The 21,687-nt window shown below is 43.1% G+C and overlaps 1 protein-coding gene across 4 annotated transcripts in view; it reads right to left on the bottom strand.

Annotated features, from left to right (window-relative positions):
* Positions 1-21,687, bottom strand: part of LOC119389973 (kinesin-like protein unc-104) — a 55,275-nt gene that overhangs the window by 11,734 nt on the left and 21,854 nt on the right. The window contains exons 23-40 of one of the 4 annotated variants that reach the window (XM_049414600.1): positions 20,395-20,579; positions 17,033-17,173; positions 13,086-13,226; positions 12,159-12,277; positions 11,434-11,522; positions 11,156-11,261; positions 9,672-9,855; positions 8,625-8,715; positions 7,436-7,560; positions 6,549-6,644; positions 6,378-6,449; positions 5,492-5,643; positions 4,799-4,904; positions 4,478-4,592; positions 3,284-3,366; positions 2,781-2,905; positions 1,744-1,889; positions 221-592 (exon numbers count right to left, since the gene is read on the bottom strand). In XM_049414600.1, coding sequence (XP_049270557.1) covers positions 221-592; positions 1,744-1,889; positions 2,781-2,905; positions 3,284-3,366; positions 4,478-4,592; positions 4,799-4,904; positions 5,492-5,643; positions 6,378-6,449; positions 6,549-6,644; positions 7,436-7,560; positions 8,625-8,715; positions 9,672-9,855; positions 11,156-11,261; positions 11,434-11,522; positions 12,159-12,277; positions 13,086-13,226; positions 17,033-17,173; positions 20,395-20,579 — 2,448 coding nt within the window. Of the gene's footprint in view, positions 1-220; positions 593-1,743; positions 1,890-2,780; positions 2,906-3,283; positions 3,367-4,477; positions 4,593-4,798; positions 4,905-5,491; positions 5,644-6,377; positions 6,450-6,548; positions 6,648-7,435; positions 7,561-8,624; positions 8,716-9,671; positions 9,856-11,155; positions 11,262-11,433; positions 11,523-12,158; positions 12,278-13,085; positions 13,227-17,032; positions 17,174-20,394; positions 20,580-21,687 lie in introns of all 4 variants that reach the window. The other 3 variants (XM_049414599.1, XM_049414601.1, XM_049414602.1) reach the window with 3 other exon arrangements.

The raw sequence follows: 21,687 nt of genomic DNA, 5'->3' as shown, positions 1-21,687 counted from the left end.
CTTGGTAAAAGGAACTCCTGTTAAACGGAAGACATTTTCTTGATCCCTACAAGTTCCATTTAACGAGAGTCTATTGTACTAATAATTTTAACCAAAAAGCAATGGCACAAAGCACAAAATGTTTTTGACAAGTAAGATGGCTCGAACTTTGCAAGGCTGGACCCAGCAACATTTAGCCATCCAACAAAAACTCAACACGCATCCTCTAGGCCATCAATACCTTGGCAGCGCCTGGGCCAGTAGGCGGCGGTTTACTGGGAATGTGGCTCAAGATGAGGCCGATGGTGCGAGTGGTCAGCTCCCGCTCCCGAGGCGTCATCTCCCAGGGTGCGTACACGCTCTCGTCCACCGCTGTACTGCGGGTCGGAGTCACGGCAGCCGAGGAAGCCACGGTGGGCGACGGCAGCTGCGAGGCAGCGGGGATGGCTGCGGCGGCTGCTTGCTGAGTAGAGTTGGGGCCTCGAGCGGCGGCCCGGGCCACTAGGTTGCATGCCTCTTTCTCCCACTTGCAGATGTCCTGGTGCTGGGGCGGACCGCCAGAGTCCAGGCCCAGCTTCTCTCGAAGAAGCAGGAGGTGTCGCACTTTCTCCACCTGCGAACGTTAGGTGTGGCAGTGTTTGACTGTTTCGTCAGAAGTGCCGAGTATTGGGCACGTCAGTGAGGCGCTCCACTTGTAAACGCGATGGGTAGGGCACTTAACCACACTGTGACCAAACAGTGAGAGAGAGAGAGAAAGGTGTATTACAAAAGAGGAGCTGAGAAGTTAGCCTGAACAAATGTCTTCTAGCCAGTTACAACTGGCATAAGAGGAACGGTTAAGAACGATAACAGTAAAGATGATAGAAAGAAAAAAGTAGACATGCGGTGAACAAAAAGGACTGCACAACCAATTCACTTTGTCTAGAGAGAACTGCAAATGCCTCAGGCACTCAATGCACAGTGTATCTTGACCACACACGTAACAAAAGATTTTCAGAAAGTGGGTAGTTGCTAATGAGCGCCATAGATCCAGTCATTGTATCTCTCGCGTGCAAAGTTGGTACACAGAGAGAATGTGGCCTATAGTCTCTGTCATGGCGCACTTCTCAGGATATGGACTGTCTGCATGGCCATTAGGGACCAAAAGAGCTAAGCCGGTACTATTTGAAAAGCCACTTCACAGTAGCATGCAATACATCTTTGCCAGAGGGTGTTCCATTGCTACTGCTGACTGCACTTGCATCCGTATTGAAGCAACTAGATAACATCTTGTAAAACAGCACAGAGTGAAAACAAAGCTGTAAGGCAGACATAAATACATATCAGCATTTGATGCCATGATGCACCTTTCAGCTTACAAGCACTTGTTGTTGCCACGTGCTTGTGTTTTTCGTGTGCGTGCAGTTAGATGTGTGACACAGGGGAGGTGCCATACGAGATGACATGAAGTGGCTGGAGCATGCAAAAAACCCGCAGAGTGCATTATTGCAAGTAAAATTTTTCATAACTATGTATGCCGATGGTGCATATGACACCCAGGAGGCCTCACACAATACTTTCCACAAACCCATGCAAACTGTTACTCACCATCCCAAGGCAAAACGTAACTACATAAACAGAGAAAGAACACAAACAGGAAAAGTGTGCCGATTTTTTAGGAGTTAGAAACTGAGCCAGAAATGAAGCACAAAGAAATGATGTGTTTAACAGTGATGCACATATGCTGCAAGGAGCATACATATAGATTTCATTGGCATAGCCCACCTCTTCGAGGCGTGTCAGCTTTTCCAGTTCCCACTGGTGGTCAAATATGAGTGAGTCCCCTCGTGGCTGCCAGCCATGCAGGTTCTCTTCTCCGCGCACGTACGTTGATGACGTGTCCAGCACCCGGCGCTGCCGACGCTGCACCCCTGTGGGCCACAGTAAGTAATGTTTCATCACCAACTGCTACAAATCAGACACTCGTGTCGTGTTCACCGACTTGCAAGCTCAGCTGTGCCGGGGTTTACGAACACAGCCAGTGAATACTTTGCTTGTATCCACAGCGCATTAAAGTTCACCAACTGCTTTTGTGGACAAACCAATGAGCGAAACTCGCACGTCTTGTTCCCAACTAAATCAGTGTCCACTGCTGATTATGGCTATATGACTTATGTTAGGCATGTCAGCAACCTTATTTAGTTCTGACGACTTCAGTTAAAGATTGCTGCTGGTGGCAGTGGTTCAAAGTCGCTACATGCAGGAATCTTTTGCTCTGCCACGCATATGTTCGCAATTTTTTAGCAGCTCAGTACATTGTACCTGAATAATGTGCAAGCACTGGTATGTGAACACTACACTAGTAGGTATTTCTTTAAAAATTGTTGCAGAAGAAGAATGCAATATACTACTTATTTTAAATACATGCAGAGTAGCATCTACTATTTTCCTACATATGATTAATTGCACTTATATGCAAGATGGACTGAGTCATCATTAGAAACACCTGCACAGAGATTATATGCAGGAAACAGTGCTACAAGATGGGACAAAATGAAAGAACACAGACCACTGCGCTGTTCTTCCGTTTCATCCCGTCTTATAGTGCTGTTTCCTGCACATAATCCTGAACCAACTCGCCCAAATGCGTACCCTTCTGCGCAAAGATGATGATAGGCAGATTGCAGAGAGTTAGTTCAACCGAGCTGTACAGGCACATCAATGAATAGTTGCTGTGTCCCTTTGCAATTAAGTAGGCAGTATCGCCATCTTCCATGCAGCGATCCTTAGCGCAACTAAGAGAACAAGAAAGTGCCTCCTACCCGGGCTACCTGAATCTGCCGCTCTCTTGAGGATCATCTCGTAGATGCCGGTCACATGATTGGCATCAGCATTTTTGTAGGCACCAGTGAACAGGTGGCGCAGGGATCTTGCGTTCGGAGACAACCTACATTCGTGTACAAGTAAAAAGACAGTCAATGCACAGGACACCATATTTTCAGTGAAATGTGCCATGCTTTGGTGTACTGAAACATTCATTTGAAAATTCGTACACATCGTACCAACAACAAATAATGCATCAAATGCTATGTAAAACACCCAGATGCTAAAGCTGGCAGTGTAATAACAAAATCACAGATGCTATGCTTCTTTTGTGTTTTTTTAATAGTTACCAAGACACTCCAAGATCACAGGATAGTGAATGTATCCTATCATGTATGCAACTCTTGACAGGGCTACAGAATGGATGTTGACAAGAAATATTCTTTTCAACCCTAGCAGTGACAAATGAATCAACCCACATATCTTTTCCTGTATTACTGACCTTGGTGCCAGTCTCGCATCTCGTCCATAGATGATGAGACACAGGTCCTTTGTTACAATTGCAGGCTGTGCAGAGTTTTCCAGCTGTGAACGAGACGATACGGTTGAAGCACAGAAAAATGGATCTCTTTGCAACGTGCGTGTATTTGCACAGTTGTAGCAATTATTGCACCTGATGCTATTCTCCCACTGTGTTTACATCACTTTTTGAGGTGCCTTTGATATAGGTATATACTACCTACCGTGGAAGTACAGTCGCGCTCAATATGACTTGCAACGCGGGAGCGCGTGGCCTCACGAGTTTAAAGATAGCGCACGGCTTCAACTTGCTTCGTTTCTGTAACTAGATATTATTTTCTTATTTGAGAACACCCCCCCAGTGAGAGAACAGCGTTTAGTTGTAGACATAAGGGCTAGTGGAAGGAATGCGAAATCTTAAACTCGTGGGGTCACGCACTCCCGTGTTGCAAGTCATATTGAGCGCGACTGTACATGTCTCGAGTACTTGATTTGCAATACGCAAACAGACCCCTCTACCACCTCAGCCAAACTACAAGCCCCTGTCGTGAGATCTGTGGCTCTGTAGAATCTATCAGACCCAATCTACTATATTTTACCACATACAATGATGGAAGTGCCTTTGCAAAGGCTTTGCAAAGGCTCTTTTACATTATGGCACATGTCAAGTCCATGGCACTTCCAAGCGATGCAAAGTTTAGCACATAATGTCTTGTTTGATTATATACCAAAAGTCAGCAGACGATATTAAGTTACGTTATTTTTTTTTTATTTGTCACTTTGTTCAATCACCTTTCTTATAGGACCTTTCTATCTCCTTGCCCCCTCCTTTGCATGGTATCATGCAGGCAAGTATTTCTTCACATAGAAACCATCGTAAGCAGTGCAACAATATCTATAGACAGGACACACAGCAAGAAACAGACGAGCACAGGCATCTGTTCCCTGTTGTGTGTCCTGTCTAGTTACGCTACTTACGATGGTTTCTACGTCAAAACACTAACTTGCCCAACAGTCAACTCTTTTTAAGTACTTCTTCACCTGCAAACCTATATGCTATTAATGCTCATTCTCAGCAGAGAAAACCAACCTCTCTGCCCTCCTTCTGCGCTAGATAAAACTAAATGTGCGTAGATTGCATGTTGCTACAATGATAAGTAGAAAGCCCGGTGCTTACCTCCAAATAAGCAGAGATGGTCATGTAGACTCGTTCTCCGTAAGGAGTGACTCTGTTCAGCAGAGGCGAGCTGTGCAAGGAGGAGTCCCATGCAGCCTCGAAGTGGTAGAATGTCCTGCAGGATGACAAATGCACATGCACACTTGGGAGTGTCAGAGAAGAAGAACACTGGCAGCTAACGTGGCACACATCTCTATGATGCTTAAGGAACTGGCACCAGTTCAAAGCCATAAAAGTTCAGAACTAGCTAGACAATGCTCAGTACGGCTGCTAATAAAACACTCCCAGCTGGCACAGCTCTTAATTAAAACAACACCGTACCTGTCATCACCGACCATCTCCAAGTAGCTTCCAGGGAAGATGCCCAGAGACAGCACCGAGGTGTCGTTGTCCTCTTCCTCGCACTCTGGTGTGCTTCTGACACGACCTGTAATATTGCGATGGTGTTACGTAAACTTTATGTACTTTAATTCCTTTCAATTTAGGTCAAAATCATTACAGCACAGTTAAAAAACAACGAACAACAATGTCCCTTATGCTTCCTTGGCTTAACTGTCTGTTGGTTTCATTAGTGTTGTTGTCAAATAGACCTTACCGGTAATGTCAAGACGCCAGTTCTAAAAAAGTCCCTAAATACAACTTTACAACACTTACTTCTCAAATCAGATTAGAACTTACATATTATCAGCGTTTTCTCATATAAACATTATAACACTTGATGAGATCTTTACTGCAGGTATGACAGTTCAACTAAGTACGAAAGAAGGGGGAATGGATCAAGGGCTTGTTTCTTTGTTAGACACAACTAAGTCTAATAAGCTCCCAGTGCCAACTAAACACTGAGTTTTATTGTCAGGTTATGAGTGTTTCCTCGCTGTGAGATTTGTCAGACGTAGCATCAGAATTTGGGTTTGTAGCAGCAAAATGTGAAAAGGCATGCCTCTTTGTAATTACAAAGTGATAAGATGTGCTTGTGACATGCACGAATATGAGTATGCTACACGAGATGCCTACCAACAACAACCTCTCGGACATCCTTCCAGCAGACGTTGGGCGTTTGCTCGTGGACCAGCGTCAGGCGTATGCGCCTCTGAATCCCCTGGTGGAGAGAGAACGTCCCTCTACAAGGAGCATCATCGCTGTGGTCGACCACGGCCGGGGTGTACCTAATATGGAAAAATGCACAAAACGCAGAGTCAGATGTCATGCACAGGGATATCACATAGACACACACAAATGAAATACACAGTGGCTCATGCAGACATACATAGTACAGCAGCTTAAACACACACACACACACAGGCACGCACACGCACACACACACACACACACACGCAAGAGCATTCCACTGAGAGTCTTCCAATCCCCTATTTCCCCGTCGCAATACTAGGTAGCAAACTGGATACTACCGTCTGGTTAAATGAAAAAGATGTAGGTCTTGCTCCCTCCTGCAGCAAGTCATCTTTACACTCACTTTCATTTTATTTTGCCTCATTATTTCTACATTTCTGCTAAATGGTGACAGTCAACTTCCCCTATGCTTTCTTTGACTTCAGGGTTGGTTACTTTGCATGGTTGTGATTAACAAAAAAGATATTCAAGCTTCTATTCTTCTTGCTGGTTAGGTAAAAGTATAGCAGTGACCATGTCAATTAATGTAAAGATAAAACAGCACATTGAAATCAACAAAAAGAAAACAGTGTTACCACTCTAAAGGGTCCTTGAGGATCCCACACTTTGCGATGTACTGTACTGCTAAATCAGGCTCTACAATGCTAAATATCCGTTACTTCAAGTTGTGGGATCTCTTCAAAAGGCTCCCACCAGATCCCCAAAACACTGTCTGCCATCTGACATGTTACTTTCAACCACTATGTAGAAAGTATACAGTGCCACTCACTCGCCATTAGGTGTCAGTTCGCAAATTTCGAACCATACCAGGACGTCATGTTTCGCATATATGTGCGTTGTGCTGAAAAAAAAAAAGATGGATGTCATGAGAGATTGTGATCAGTTGATAATTTTAAGGCACATACATTGGGAAACCATATCACAGTGACGAGACTCTCACCTTGGGCACTGAAGTATGTCGAACTTTGGTGACCGAACAGGCTGAGAAATAGGCAGTGTCCTTGGGAACATCCGTCGGGGTGGCTGACGTACGCTGCTGCTGCAAACAATGGTTTCCGTTCTGTACTTGCCAACAGGTTAAGCAGCAAAGCATGCGTAACATAATGTAAAGAAACAAAAAAATCAAGAAACCCTCAATTCGTTCCTTGATAGGCATGATGCTTTTCTAGCAACTCTTTTATAGATGTAGCTCATGGACTCTTAAAAGCAGCAGCTGGAGTGTTTTCCTAGTTATGTGTTCTAGGTAACTTTGCCAACTAGAACATTTAACGACATTTCTGATGGACGATGACGTGAAACAGGCAGTGCACTGAATGCTGCCACTCTTCCTGCACTAGCTGTACAGTTTAGTCAGAACAAAAACAGACAACCTATTATAACAACTGTAGACAACCAACCTACAAAAAAAATGTCGTCCCACCTCAGGCATAGCCATGTAGTAGACACATAAAGACCCATAAAGAAAGCCACTGCATGGTAACCTCAGACCTTAATGCCAATGGCTGCCTTTTCAGTGCTTATTCTCCCTGCTAAGAAACATTGGTCTATTTTCAGGGATGGCAGATAATGAAAGCTGCCTAGTCTGGCACGATCACACTAGCCCTAGTTTACTCTTTGTATTCTTGTCACAGCAAATAGTGACTGCCTGACTGAGTGCCCAGTTGCAAGCTGCAAGCGGACCTTAGAAGAGAAGCACGTGGCTTGAGAGCTGCTCGGTAGCAGTTTGACCACCCCTACTGTATATGTTATCAGTCCACAAAAGCATGCACAGCAGATTTGCCACAACAAAAAAGCCTTCCATCGAAGAAATGAAAGCTGAATGCCTACTGTTGTTGGCAGGCATCTCTGGAATCTCTGTGCAAGGGGTGCTGCTGATAGTGCCCGAACACCTCGAAGACAATAGGCCGACTCCGCAGGTAGTTCACAAATGACTGGGTCACCGTCACTGTGATCTGCACATGGAGCAAAACGGACCAGCGATCACCAGTTAATAGTGGAACAGACAGTGTATGTGTACAACAGTAATATAACAAGTAATATAACCTCGTGTTTCAGTGCAACTCTGGAATTGAATCACGATGCTCTGCATTTTTTAAGTTGCTCTGCACCAAAAGTGGCATCCAAGGACAACACTGAAATGAATTTTTGGCAATTATTCTTGCACGCACATGCTAAATGGCACCACTAGTCAATCACAACAATCGAAGGAAAAGTTGATGCCAGAAAAAATGCTAAACACCTTTTTTACTGAGAATTACCTCTCTGAGATCTCCTCTCTAATCTAAACAATAAATTTAGAAGTAATTCATATGTCGTCATTACGGTTCACACCCAGCCAAGCACATCTAGAGGTGCGTTTTGTTGCCACAAGTCCAGCAAGGTCCACCTTTTTGCAGCCTCAGAAGACGTAACAATGAACTAGGTTTCAACATTAACAATACACCATATTAACATAGTTTTATCGCTTCAAGAAGCCACTACAGTGAAACATTAAGTCAGGTTAGACTGATAAATGATTGTTTGGAAACCATATTGTTGTTAATTATGTCATCATAGATTCATTACTAGAAGACACAATAATGGTCAAAGTTTCATTATTGAATTTCATGTAGAACTGTGGCACCTGAACTGCAGCATAAAGTCACAGATTTTGAAGTCTTTGTTTGTAGAGTAACCTCAGTATCTCCATGAAACCTTCTAACACTTCTTATATTAAGTCCCTGGATCCCTTAGAATACAGTATAATTCATTTTTCAGCTAAAAAACGTCATGTAGGGCTTAGCAGACAGTGCCAAAATCTGACGTCACGACAAGCTGGTGCGCGAATCTCGAAGTGGTATGTCCCTCTGTATTTTCTTTTTTTTCGTGATTTTCTCGCTTACTAAGTGCCTCCTCGGGCAAGATTGGTGCTTTACAGATTGTGAAAGGCTAAGTTACTACTATTACGGTAAAAAAATCATTTTTCTCTTCAGTGTCCCTTAACAACTTCACATGGGCATAAGTAAATGGCACCTACATTCTGAACATGGAAGAAGCCAGGAGGAGGTCCCTTCACTGTATTCTTGAGGGGCTCCGTAGAAAATGCCTCATCGTGACGGTGCAGGAAACTGGAAAGAGAATGACCTTATATGAAGAGTAGTACTGATATGTTGTACGACATAAATTACAATAACGCTATGGCAAGCTGTAGGACTGGTTATGTTTTCAGGAACAGCCGAGATTTTGTTTGGTTCCAAGAAAACAAACGTTATACTCGGTAATTGGCATAATGCTCTCCACCATCACTGTCAACTCTACAGCATTTGATATGCTGCCATAATGTCATTGCAAAAACAGTACGTAGCAAGGTATTCAAATATATTGCACAAAGAAAGGTTTACAGTTTTATGGGCAGTATAAATTGCAGTAGACATTGCATCTTAACTAGATGCATGTACCACCACAGGCACACTTTCAAATGTGGAAAGCATTCGCTCGATGAGTGTGAGCACTCCCAATCGCAATGCTGGTGTGATTAGGAGCATTAGCAGTGGACTTGTCCCAAATTGAACATTACATGCTGCCTCTATGTTTACTATTTTACTGTACCACATCCTCAAAACTCAGTAGATCTCGTGGCCTCCAATGCTGGCTGTATAGATAGATACAGTTCGTCAAATCACCTGCCTTCTCGCCGTCGTACTGCCACGCATACTTAGTTCTTTATTTGATGTGATCGGGTTTCACCCACAAAAACTGTTATCATTGTTATCACAGTTAAATTGTTATTGCAGTTATCATTGTACAGCGAGTGTTGCTTGTACCTTGAGTCTTTCTTTTACTAGGCATAATATCACCCAATAAGGAATCACATCCAGTACCGGTTGCTCTAGCTTCTTCACAGTCACTACCACAAGACAATATGTTAACCTTTGCACTGGAAGCTGGTCATGTGACCTCATAATACATTACATGGTGATGTAGCGTGTTAAGCAACATGACCACACCACTCAAAACAGCAGTGGTGGCTGTATAATAGCTGTCGCACTAAACTGCAAAGAGCTTGAAAACGCGTGTTGCGTACTTGAACTGGGAGAAGATGTCGGCGTATTCCTTCGAGATACCAATGGCCTGCAGCACAGTGACCCTGAAGGTGAACTCTTTGCCAATCTGCAGATGCTCGGGCAGCTTCTCTTCCTCCTGGCTCAGGGGAAGGATGTTGTTGTTCTCGCCATCCTGCTTGTAAGCCTCGAGCCGGCTGCATTCCTCTGTGTAGAAGAACCACACAGCGACGGGCGTGAGCATTTCGATAACGAGATTACAGTCCCGTGACAGCTTCCCTCAGTACAAACATACGTAATTCTTCGAACTACAGTGACATCTATGACACTGCATCATGCTAAACATGAAATAGCTGTTGTACCGCTATGTAAACTCTGTAGGCAGCATGTGAAGGTTTATTGGTCAGGTGCCAGCTTGTAAGGTTCACATACCATGTGACACCATCTAGCAAAAAGAATGTTCATTCACCGCCATGGCTACAGGTGGCACCGGCTAGCACTGCCAGGTTTAGACATACATAAATAGCTACTCCATAAAGAGGAACGGGAAACGGCCGCCATTGTAGCACCACTGGTAGTGCACTGTACATGTAATGCAAGGGTTGCCGATTTGTATCCTATCTGCAGCAAGTTTTCTTGTTTTTCTTTGTCCCTTTTCACTTCTCTTTGAGCCATAATTACTACCCTTTAATTAAAAACTACAAATAACACCCCCTATGGTCATTATAAGAATGTATGAAGAATGTTAAAGGGGGCCTGCAACACTTTTTCAAGTAATCATCGAATGGCTTCATTAAAAGAGCTCATTGCCTCATGAATTGCCGCAAAAATTTTTAGAATCCATCAAGCACAGTTACAGGGATTTGTCGCACGTTTCAGACGCTTTCTCTCTCCTTTCGTACCAACTAGCGTGCCGAAAGCTACACAGGGGGAGGATGACAAAGGGGCAAGATGTGTCCTTTCGCCAGCGCACGTCATGATCTTGAGCACTTTTTCTTTTTTTTCTTCGAATGCACAGCTTACTTTCAATGTGATTGCACACCTGCGAGTACGTCACGGCATTCCACGGCAGCTGCGATAACAATGCAGCTCACGATACTCAAATCAGCCAATGGCCATGGACTTTGGGTTTATGGTGCGATCATTTGGGTTTATGGCATAATTTGTCGAGAGAAGAGGAAACGCTTTCTAGCTGACTTTGAGAATTAACTGGAAATTCCAGGCTGCATGCTGCACTATAACGTTTGGCTTATGTGTTCTCAGGAGCCTCCTCTACCGATTGGCAGTGTTTTCTGACCACGCTAAAAAGTGTTGCAGGGCCCTTTAACTGTTGCAGAAGAGAACTATGCAAAAATAGAAACAAAATGCTGAAATACGCACAACACTAGCAAGACAACTTTATAGAGCAGATATCTTACATCTCAATATGAAACATACGAGAGCTGAAAGATTAATGAGAAAATGTTGCTTAAGGCATGAAAGGGAGATAGGGAGAGAAAGATAATACCTTGCTGCAGTGGACTCTGTTGTTGTTGCTCCTCCCCTTCCACTATGCGTTCCTCGCAGCAAGGTGCTTTTTCAAGGCAAGGTGATCCACTTTCTATGCAGTGATCCTGTATAGTGATGAAAAACACAGTGATGACAAAACACTCCAGCCTGTCTTGTCTATGCACACCCTAGTGCTTCAGTGAAGAGCACTTCGTCATCAAATTCAACTGAACTGAACTTTAAACTGTGGCAACTATAACTAAGCAACGAGGTTCCTTGCTTTTCAGGGTCACTTACCTTCTTTGTAGTGTCAAAAAGTTCATCATTGAAGCTGATTCTTGCTGACTGGCGTACTCCTGTGCTGCAGTCCGTACTCTCCTCATCATCTGAAAACAGGAGGAAAAAAAAACAATTATGGCAACATGAAAGAGGCTGAGTCATTCAGACATTCCTCATTCATTCTCTCACAAAATTTATTTCCAAAACTTTCATGCCAACACTGTTTACCTTATGCACATCTACATAAAACTCTGAAGTATCGCTTTGCTACCTTATGCAAGAATTTCTAAAATGCTAGTTAATCTAGTAAAGTTGCAAAATATCTGCATTCAGCATTTTGCATGCTTGTCGGTGTAGCACTAAACTGCAAGAAGAAATGTTTTGCAAGAATAAAATGAAACTTTTGTGAATAAAACACGACCTTATAAAGCAGCATTCAATATTGTTTACTGGCCTTTATCATAGCTAATAACTTACGCACCAAGCTAAAGCAGAACAACATAACCCGGCACCAATGGACTACAGAGTTTAGGACACCCCCTAATGAACATTTAGCATTTTAAACTTTTCCTTTGTGTGTTGTAAACGCTTCATTTTTCTTTTGGTTACTCCAGCCTTTACACTCAGGCAACAAAACGCAAGCAGTCACCCTTCCTGTTGAAACTTTCAGATGTGTTAGAAGCATAGTGGGCGTGCCCAAAGCTACAAGCACACTACGTTATTTAGACATGACAGTTTCTCACCTATGACAGCTTGTACAGCGACTCGTAGGTAGCCCTTCACGTCGCCTTTCTCGTTGACAATGGCCACCTTTTGTACCAGTGGCACAGGGTATAAGAGGTTGCTGAGGTACACAAAGGCCCTGCGTGAAAGAACAGTCAAGCGTTGTTTTTAATACGATTTGTCTTTGTTGTTCATTGCGTAACATGACCATAAATATTAATGGGTTTTGAAGGTACTGGTTAGTTAAGGTTAAGAGCAGCCACACCCAGTGTGGCCACCATGTGCTAAATACATCTGCATGACTTATGGCATCGCCAACAAACTGCACTGGTGTGCACCGGCGTGCCCTGGTGCACCGTTTTGTCCAATCATCGTATTGCCTGGGCACCCCAGTGTACACCCATGTGGTTTGTCCAAGATACCAAAAACCTAAAGGTGAGATAAGGAGCACGAACTAATGCAAGGTACTGCTCAAACTTTATCATAATTCCACGTGATTAGAATGTTTTTGTATCGTACTACCCACCGCCGTGTTCTGCCTATTCTGCTAGACCACCAGATCTCTTACTATGGCCTTGAAAACAAACCCAGAAATTTCAAGAAATGTTTCTTCGTGGAAATAAAAGCATTCAGTCATTTTATCATGTAACTGACCAACAAAACAAACGTCTTTCCAATAATACAGTGAAGATAACTAAGGCAAGGTAGACGTACGCCGGAAAAACGCAAACAGCTAGATGCATTTTACAGCATAGACGTTTTGTTTTAACCACTAGAACAACACAAACTTTACAGTAGTTTGTAGTAACTTTTTGGAAGAACTAGTACATATACTAGTTATACTAGTAGTTGACAGAGGGAGTGCGTACTGACGCATGTGGAAGTATTAAAATATGCAGACATTCACACTGACGCTTTTGCATTGGGTGAACATTAAAAGGACGTACCTGCCGATGAGCCTGAACCATGGGAATCGGTCATAGAATGGATCGCCACCCGTAATGCTGCTTTCGACATTGTAGTCGGGAGATGTCGGGGACAGTTCGGCCTCATTGTGGTACATCTCGCGCATCAGCTCCAGGCGTTGCCTGTAAATTAGGAGAGTAGTTTTTACCATTGAACTTTTAACATAAAGAAAAACAATGTGTCTGCTGCGTTCACAACACCGTGTTCAGCTTCACAGTCACTATGGCAGTAACCAGTAGGATGTCCATGACGGACTCATGACTCGTGCAAATTTTGGCAAAGGATAGCTATATTACAAATTTTGTTTGTTTCCAAAGGCTCCAATGCCAATTGCTTATGTGCTGCAGTTTTCTGTGAGCTACGTGGTATGTGTTTTTATAACATTATGCAAGGACAAGAAAATTAAAGGCAAGTTCTTTAATGCTCAGATTCCGCTTTGCTTCGATTTGCAGTGCAAATTCTGTTTTCTTCGTAACTCCTAGGATCCTATACAGTTTGCAGCATAAAAATTCTAGTTTCTTCTTCTTTTCTTCAAGCCAAACAAACTACATACTTTAGCAGAAACTGTCATCCTTTCTACACCTTACAAGCCTAACAGTGATGACAGTGCACAAGTATTTTCATAATATAACTCTGCCTTTAAGGGGCCATGCAACACGCTACATGAGATATGACAAATTCTTCTTTTGCTACAGCAAAGATCATGCCCAGCAAAAGCATCTCGAATGTACCTCATATAAAAGGAGCTATTAGTAATAAAACAGAGATGCTGTGATCGCCCCTTGCTTTACAACCCCTTTTCTTGATTTCTACTGGACTGAAGGAAGTTCTGCCACTGAACAACGTGTTTCGTGCTTGGCACATTATTCCTGTGAACTCTCATGCTGGTATGACCTCGAGAACACATAAAGCAACTGTTGGTTGCAAGAAGAGGCTACAGTACTCGTTCACTGGTACCATTATTTGCTGACAGAGGGTGCCAATACAATACCAGCCATGAAACTTATTCACAATCGCTTTTGCTGGAAGCGTTACTTGGTAAACACTTCTAAATATATACCTAAATGATTTACATTGCAATAAGAAACATTTAGGAATGTAGACAAGAAATGATGGGGTCTAAAGGAAATTGAAAGGTGCAGCTGCATTTTTTAACAGTACTGCTCGGTCTCCCTGCTATGAGCGGATTACTAATATTTGGCTCTGACGTTCAGAACTGCGTAGTTAAGTGCTTCAGCTGATTTATTTACGTGCTCAAAGAGTATTGCAGGGCCCCTATAAGGAACAATGATAATACGGTAAGAACAACATATACGAGAACGCTCTGAAGTGCATGAAAAGATAAGAGTGTACTCGGGCAGCATAAACATGATTTGAGGTAGTTGGGAATCCGCATGCGATTATTACCAAGAGTAACCTAACGGCAGTAGTGATGCGGAATCGAAAGAGAGCTTACATCACAGGGAAGATGAACTAACAAAGGCAGGACATACAGGAAATAATGTTCATGCTCAAGTACGTTCAGTGCATTAATTGTGGCTCAGAGCTAGCCACAGCTAGCAACATATGTTGCAAATCTGCAAACAATGCTGTCAGCAGGCCACTGTCAACCAATATGCAAATCAGCATTCCAGCAACCAGGAACATACATACACACAAGAATCGCTTACGAGCGATGAGTAGGACTGACACAGAGAAGTGCGAAGAATGAGCGACACTTCAGGAAATGGTGAAATTATCATGAGAACCATTTATCAGGTAAAATGAAACATGCTCAACCGTAGTCTCCTTCACAATAGGTGTAGCGTTTATGTGGATAGAAGATGAATGGAACGGCATTCCTTTAGTTTTTTTTTCAGACTTGCTTTTTTTTCTGCACTAAAAGTCATTTTTTTTCATGGAATACCAACTCACTTGAAGACACACCATAATAAGTGAAATGAATTCCTAACAAGAGTCGCAGCATTGTGACCTGTGTGATTACTGAACATCATAAAATATAGGAAGATACTCATGTATAATATGAAATTACGTGCAGTTAATGTTTACCCCTGCTTTTGATTGTGAAAGTTAATTGAGGTTTTATGGCACAAAAGCAGCTGAGGCTATACTATGCCAGTCACAAGTTGTTAAGTACTGAACACTTAAAGTTACACAATTTTAGAGTTTACTTAAAAAGCCACTTTCTTAAAAAAAAAACTGATTGTGAAAGTTACTCTAGCACAGTGACCTTAAGACCCAGCACTCATGCATGAAATTTATTACTTGGCAATCCACACTAAATACCCAGCAAGTGGCTTTAAGTGACTCTGCGAGAACTGGTTGGAAGCGCATCAAGTGCTAAAAATATGGAATGAATGTGGCGGTTAAAAGCAGCATTGGCAGCAGTGAGACAAATATGTTAGACAACTAGAATACTTGAAGACAGAAACATAGCTTTGCATTAAAGCAAGCAGCAGTTTTGTAACGTACAGTGTTTAAAATGACAAAGTGTTTGATGGGAAAGCATTCAGTCAGGTGAAAGCGGTATGAGCCAAAGTTCCACAAACTACAGAATCAAATTATGTTGAGTTTGTGCTGGGCTTCACGACTAACTTGAAGCCTCAAGCATATGTTTTTGGTCACAGACTAAACCTGCTGTCCAAATAGCAACATTGGATCACTTGTCACCAGTGTATAGCTGTTACCGTATGTAAAGCTCAGTATAACAAACATTGATATCATGAATGATCGGTTATAAAGAAGTTACACTTATAATTAATTTTCTGATATAATGGAGCCCCTTTCGCATCAGATGCAATTTTGTTGTAATGAAGCTTGAGGTTAGCCTTGAGCAAAGGAACGCAGTATGCAATGTTACCACAATTTTTCAAAATAAATTATGCATGCACACAAAAATAGAATAGGGCAGTTCTCGTAGTTCTAGTGCATTTAGTGTAGCACTCAGGTATAATATGTGTGTGTGTATGTGCGTGCATCAGGTACAGCTGTGAAGATACACTTATTGTATACTGTACACTGTACTGTACTGTCCTGAACAGATATTTATAGCGTTGAATGCTTTACCTAGAGGACCATACAACCTCCAAAGTTAAAATACTCTCATAACTATGTCTCATTTCTTGAGAGACTGGGAGTGAAAAAGGCGATGGTGTATAACTTTAAAGAGATTAATGTTTAGTGTGCCCAGCAGTAATGTAAAACCTACTGCCATTAATTTTTTTCGCCATTTCTTCACCACTACGAAAGTCATTTTGCATTGATAACATAAGGGCTAACAAAGCACTTCCATTATTAATAACACTAATAAAAATAGTAATGCGAAACTCTATATAGATGATTATAATACCCCCTGGCTGCTTGGTTCCCAATTTCTCTTTACTCTAGATTCGCTGCAGATGAATTGTACTGACAGCGAGACAAATGATGATGATGCTGTCCAAGTTGTCCTTATTTTCGGGTCTGTTAGTGGAGCAAGACCTTAGACCCAACGATGAGCAGCCCTATACAGCATGTGCGGCTCAACGTGTCGATCAAGCGCATTTCAACACACAAAGCACTTGGCTAATTAAGCGACACCTCAAGCTGAAGCATCAGCACGGCCGGCACGTGGCGAAGCCCACAAGAAGCGGAACAATCAACGAGCTGTGGCTAGCAGTACAATGCGCATTCCCGTTGCCGACGGCAGGAGCGACGCCGATAGCCCGATTCAAACAAGCAGAGAGTACAAAAGCATTGTGCAGAGAATGGGGAGAGTTTTGCATAGGCAGACGAAGAGAACAACAGAAGAGGAGCCAAACGAGAGGTCAATGCAAAAACGGTGGGAACGTTGACCGCAACAGTTATGCGAGGGAAGAAAGGAGGGAGGGGGGCCAATGCAGTGAAAAACGCATGGCAGCAGCAGCAGCAGCGTAGTGCATGTTATGACCTTGTCTTGGAAGGGATGAGACTGGACAGGCCCAGGGCAGCTGACGTGCTCAAGCACTGCAGCGGGTCTTCCCGAGATTCGGGGCTCCCGGGGGACCAGGTGTCCTCATTGTACACATTGCGCATTAGCTCCAGGCGACGTCTACAGGTTGGGGGTGGGGCAAGGCGGGAGAGGGGGGCATCGAGGTGCGCCAGTCAGTTGCCGCGCCAGACAGTGCTCTCAAATGTTACTGCCACCCCGCTACACTAACGTTTTAGTGCCCGAGGTTTGGCTAGTCAAGCGACTTTCCAGTTTTTGGTACACCCACAGCACGTGGCTCTGACCGTTTTCTTTCTGAACTAAGTGACAGCTGTCAACTCGGCAAAAGAGCATAGAGAAACCTGCGAAGATTTCTTTGTAACAGTGAAACCATTGCACACATGATGTAATGTTCTCTCCTTGAAGCATTGCGGGGTCAGTAATACGTTCGTAAACCTTTGGAAGCAGCACAATTATAAAAGCGATCGACACAAGTGACCAGCCTTAATGCACTTCCTAGACACAGGTTGGCTTACAGGTGGCATTTGAATTGGTACAGTACCAATTGGCATTTGACTATCTGGTTCAGCATAGGCATTACATAACAGCGTATACAAGTGGGTAACACATACATGGAGCTTGTTAACAGGCTTAAGTTTTGATAAACTGCCCCTAACTTTACCAGACATGAGTATCAGTATTCCGAGAGCTCCAACAGCCTGTAGCTGTGATGTACATAAATATATAAGAACATGTGTCACCTGTTATACATGGCATATAAATACCTGAACTTCTTGTGCTCAGCATCGTAAGTAGACTTCTCCTAGCATTATTATGGCATAGCATGCGGCACTAGGCAGTGAAGCATACTGCTAAGAAGAGCTGTGGCTGAACCCCAACTGCAGACAGAGAACCTTGAAGGCCACTTAGCATTGGTTGTTCTTATTATTCAAACATGTGCATAGTAGCATGTGTGCAAGCCGGACCTGTGCAGCCATTATGAAATGGTGTTTCAAATAAAAATTGATTCAGCCAATGAGATTACTGTTCAAAGGTGTGTTGCGCACTATGTCGCCACCTGGGGCCACCAGTCTGACAAAAGTTACCACTGGCCCATTCCCACAATCATATACATAGCTTGCAAACCCCGTGCAAAGAAGTATATATAGAAAAACTTGCAAATTCAACATCACATGTTTCAAGAGACGGGACCTGAGCTACAGTGCTACAAGCCCATTCACAATAAATTTAAGAGCATACTAACACAATGTAAAACAGAACACCACAAACGTTGCAGTAGGTTTGTCTACAATTGAGGTGCAAGCCATTGAAGTGCAAGCTAGATCATAAGATCACATGCAATATCTTATAGTTGTTCTACAGCCAACATGCATAATTCTATCTGTGAAAATGCACCCATAAGAAGAACATTTTTATACATAAATAAAATATAAAAAAGTTCCACTGAGCTGTAGTAAGAAGTTAAAGAGCATCTTACCACACTATGAAAAATCAGCAGCACATATTACAAATAATGATGACACGCAAATATTTATTCAGCCCAGGCCCATAGCCAGGGGGGGGACCCTAGGGGCCCGGGACCCCCCCGATATTTTGGTGAAGTACGTGTTTTTACCATAAATAAATTATGAAAATAGGTGTGTTTCTCAAATAGTCAAGAGAGAGAGAGAGAGAGAAATAACTTTATTTATCCCATCTTAAGGGAAAGGGGCTGCGAGATGAAGGCGAGGGATCCAGGTTTTCAGCAAGTGCCCCCCCCCCCCCCCCGAAAAGAATTCCTGGCTACGGGCCTGATTCAGCCTATTTAACAAAACAAGACCACAGCCTGTAAGGTGCCATTTTCACATGACACACAAGTCACGATTTTTCTGGTACTTGATGACAATGCATTTTGACAGCATTCGCAAAACTAAATCATATGCCAGGCACATGGTGTACTGCAAATAAATATGTATTAAGATGACAGCGCTAAAAGGCGACCCCTTACTACTACTCTACTACAAGTGGACGGCAGACATTCATTTGGCTCGTATGAATCATGCCGGCATTGCACCACCCAAGCAGTTCAACACTTTTGAGTTCTTTTTTTCTTCCCAAATGGCACAGTTGTAAATTTTGATCAATGCCAGGTCACCACATGGGTACCTGGTACTTGCTCTAATTATTACTTTTTGTTTTATGCTGAAACCATCACGATCTCCACATGTGGCCAATCAATCATTATGAAGCGAGTAGAAGACATGGTATATCATATGGGACCAAACTATCTTGTGTACTATATAAACTTCATCAGTGCTTTAACGTTGGTTGCATATTAAAAAAAATATTGTGAGAACAAGTTTGGAGATTTGACACGTTTTTCCTCACAGTTACACGTTTGCATGGTGCACTAGGAAATTTGAGTTATCTTTCATTTTATCGATTTTTCCATTTTGGGACATTCAGTTGTTTCTTATCGTCCTGAACAATGCCCTTTCATGTATGTGTCAATTAAGTGCTACATTTTGATCTAGAAATCTTTGATGTTAATGAGCGAGTGAGAACCATAGGCGTTACCCGCACATCCCTGGTTAGGCTGGAGGAACAGCATAACCAGGACAAGTGCGCCTACTGAAGTATTGTCATTTTACAGTCAAACATGCATGCCCAAAAACAAGTGCTGCTTACAGCCTGATGTGATAACCAGGGCCCTAAAGTGTCAGTGACATTGTCTAAAGTGCAAGCTAGTATGGTTAAGACAGTAATGAAGGAGCAATACATCCAATAATAATTTCAGGCGATATGCAGAATTTTCAAAATATACGTGATTTTTTTTTTTACCGCAAGCTATGGATCTTCAGATTCAAGACATGAAGATGCAAGAGAAAAGCAGAAAAAACAAGCCTGGCAGCACTTGCCACCATTATGTTTCTGTCAGGGCACTCAAATCATATATCCAGCCAGCATGCAGCAAATTGGAAACCTAGGCTTACGCACGAACTCAGAGTGTGTCTTGTAAAAGCTCATTGCAGGAAACGAATAACATGCAAGGTACTCTGACTTGGTTGTCTAGTTTGGCCACTTCGAAACAAAGACACACAAAATTTGCATTTTCAGCAAATTATGTGCCAGTGTGGTGCCCTCCGCCTTGGCCCTTACAGCTTCAGCATGATTTGCCACAGGTACAGCACACACACAAAAAAAAACATGCGCTATCGACCCAGAGCACAGCTTCCAGTGAGGTCTTTGCAAACCGTTCATGTTGGTGACCCTGACCATGGTGAAATGGTAACACAAGATCACTGCCATGTAATGGGTGCCTTAACAATGGAGGTAGCACCAACCTGAGTTTGGTAAGCGTCCAGTGGTGGGTGGCTCCGTTCTTGGTGTCCTGCACTTCGACGGCAACCAGGGTTCGAGGGAAGGGCCGCTCCTGGTCTGAAAACTCGTCCGCTTCATCCCGAGGAATCAGGTCTGGTGGAAGCGGCGAGTACAGCGTGTCTGTGACAAGGACAAACTGGAACTGCACCTGCAGACGGGAGTTTAGACAGAGGGCTTGTGTAAGTACTATCAAAATGTTCATAACACGAGTATCACTGATTATGTACTATGCCCATAATGTGCTACACACTGTCACATGAGTCAGCTGCACAGGCATGTTGAAACGAGCTCACTAAAGGAAGACGGAAGAGAAAATTGATTTAAGCTGTATTAAAAAGGTGGCCTGCCACGACATCAATAAAGTAAGTGTACGCCAAGAAAGGCTAAAAAATATGGGTGGTGATGCCACCATGTAATTCTCGCATTAGTCACTGTGACATTATGCATTTTGATGGCATCTCCTCTACTGCAGTTAACTTTTTATCGGTACAAACAGACAACATTGTATTCTAAGAAAAAAGTAGGGGTGTGCGAATATTCGAAATTTCGAATATTTTTCGAATAGTGTTTGCTATTCGATTCGATTCGCACTGAAATTTTACTATTCGAACTATTCGAACTTCCCAAAGACAAATGCAGTCAACGTCCGAATGAAAGTGACCCCTTCAGATTTTCAATATGCTTCACCTCATAACACTCTCGTATTGCGGCAAAGCTGCCTTTCAATCTCCGTTACGGTCGAACTTAGGCAAGAGACAACGTCCGATTGGAAGTGGTCCCTAGATTTTCAATATGCTTCACCTCCTCACACCCCCGTATTGCGGCAAAGCTGCCTGCCTTTCAAGCTCCGTTACGGTCGAACTTAGCCAAGAGACAGTCGACGTCAGTTTGGAAGTGGTCCCTATATTTTCAATATGCTTCACCTCATCACACCCTCGTATTGCGGCAAAGCTGCCTTTCAAGCTCCGCTACGGTCGCAAATGTATCAACTCAAGAAAACGCTGGTTCCAATATGGAGATGAAAGATGTGGCAGAGTTGGGGGCTCAATTAATGCTGTTTTGGACCTGAAATTTGGGCAGGAAGTCCGAAAAATTGGACGCCGAAGCTTTTTAGCATCCAAAATTTCAGATGTTCTTATATATCGACGTCTACGAGGCAGATTTGGAACTCCGGACTTGAAGAGAGCACACCCTTGTCTGCCACATCAGTTGGCCTTCCACAGAAGTTGAAAGAGGAGGAGAGGCTGAGGAAATGG

The sequence above is a fragment of the Rhipicephalus sanguineus genome, chromosome 4 (genome assembly GCF_013339695.2).
Source record: "Rhipicephalus sanguineus isolate Rsan-2018 chromosome 4, BIME_Rsan_1.4, whole genome shotgun sequence".
NCBI lineage: Eukaryota > Metazoa > Arthropoda > Arachnida > Ixodida > Ixodidae > Rhipicephalus > Rhipicephalus sanguineus.
This window is presented reverse-complemented; position numbering and strand designations above follow the sequence as displayed.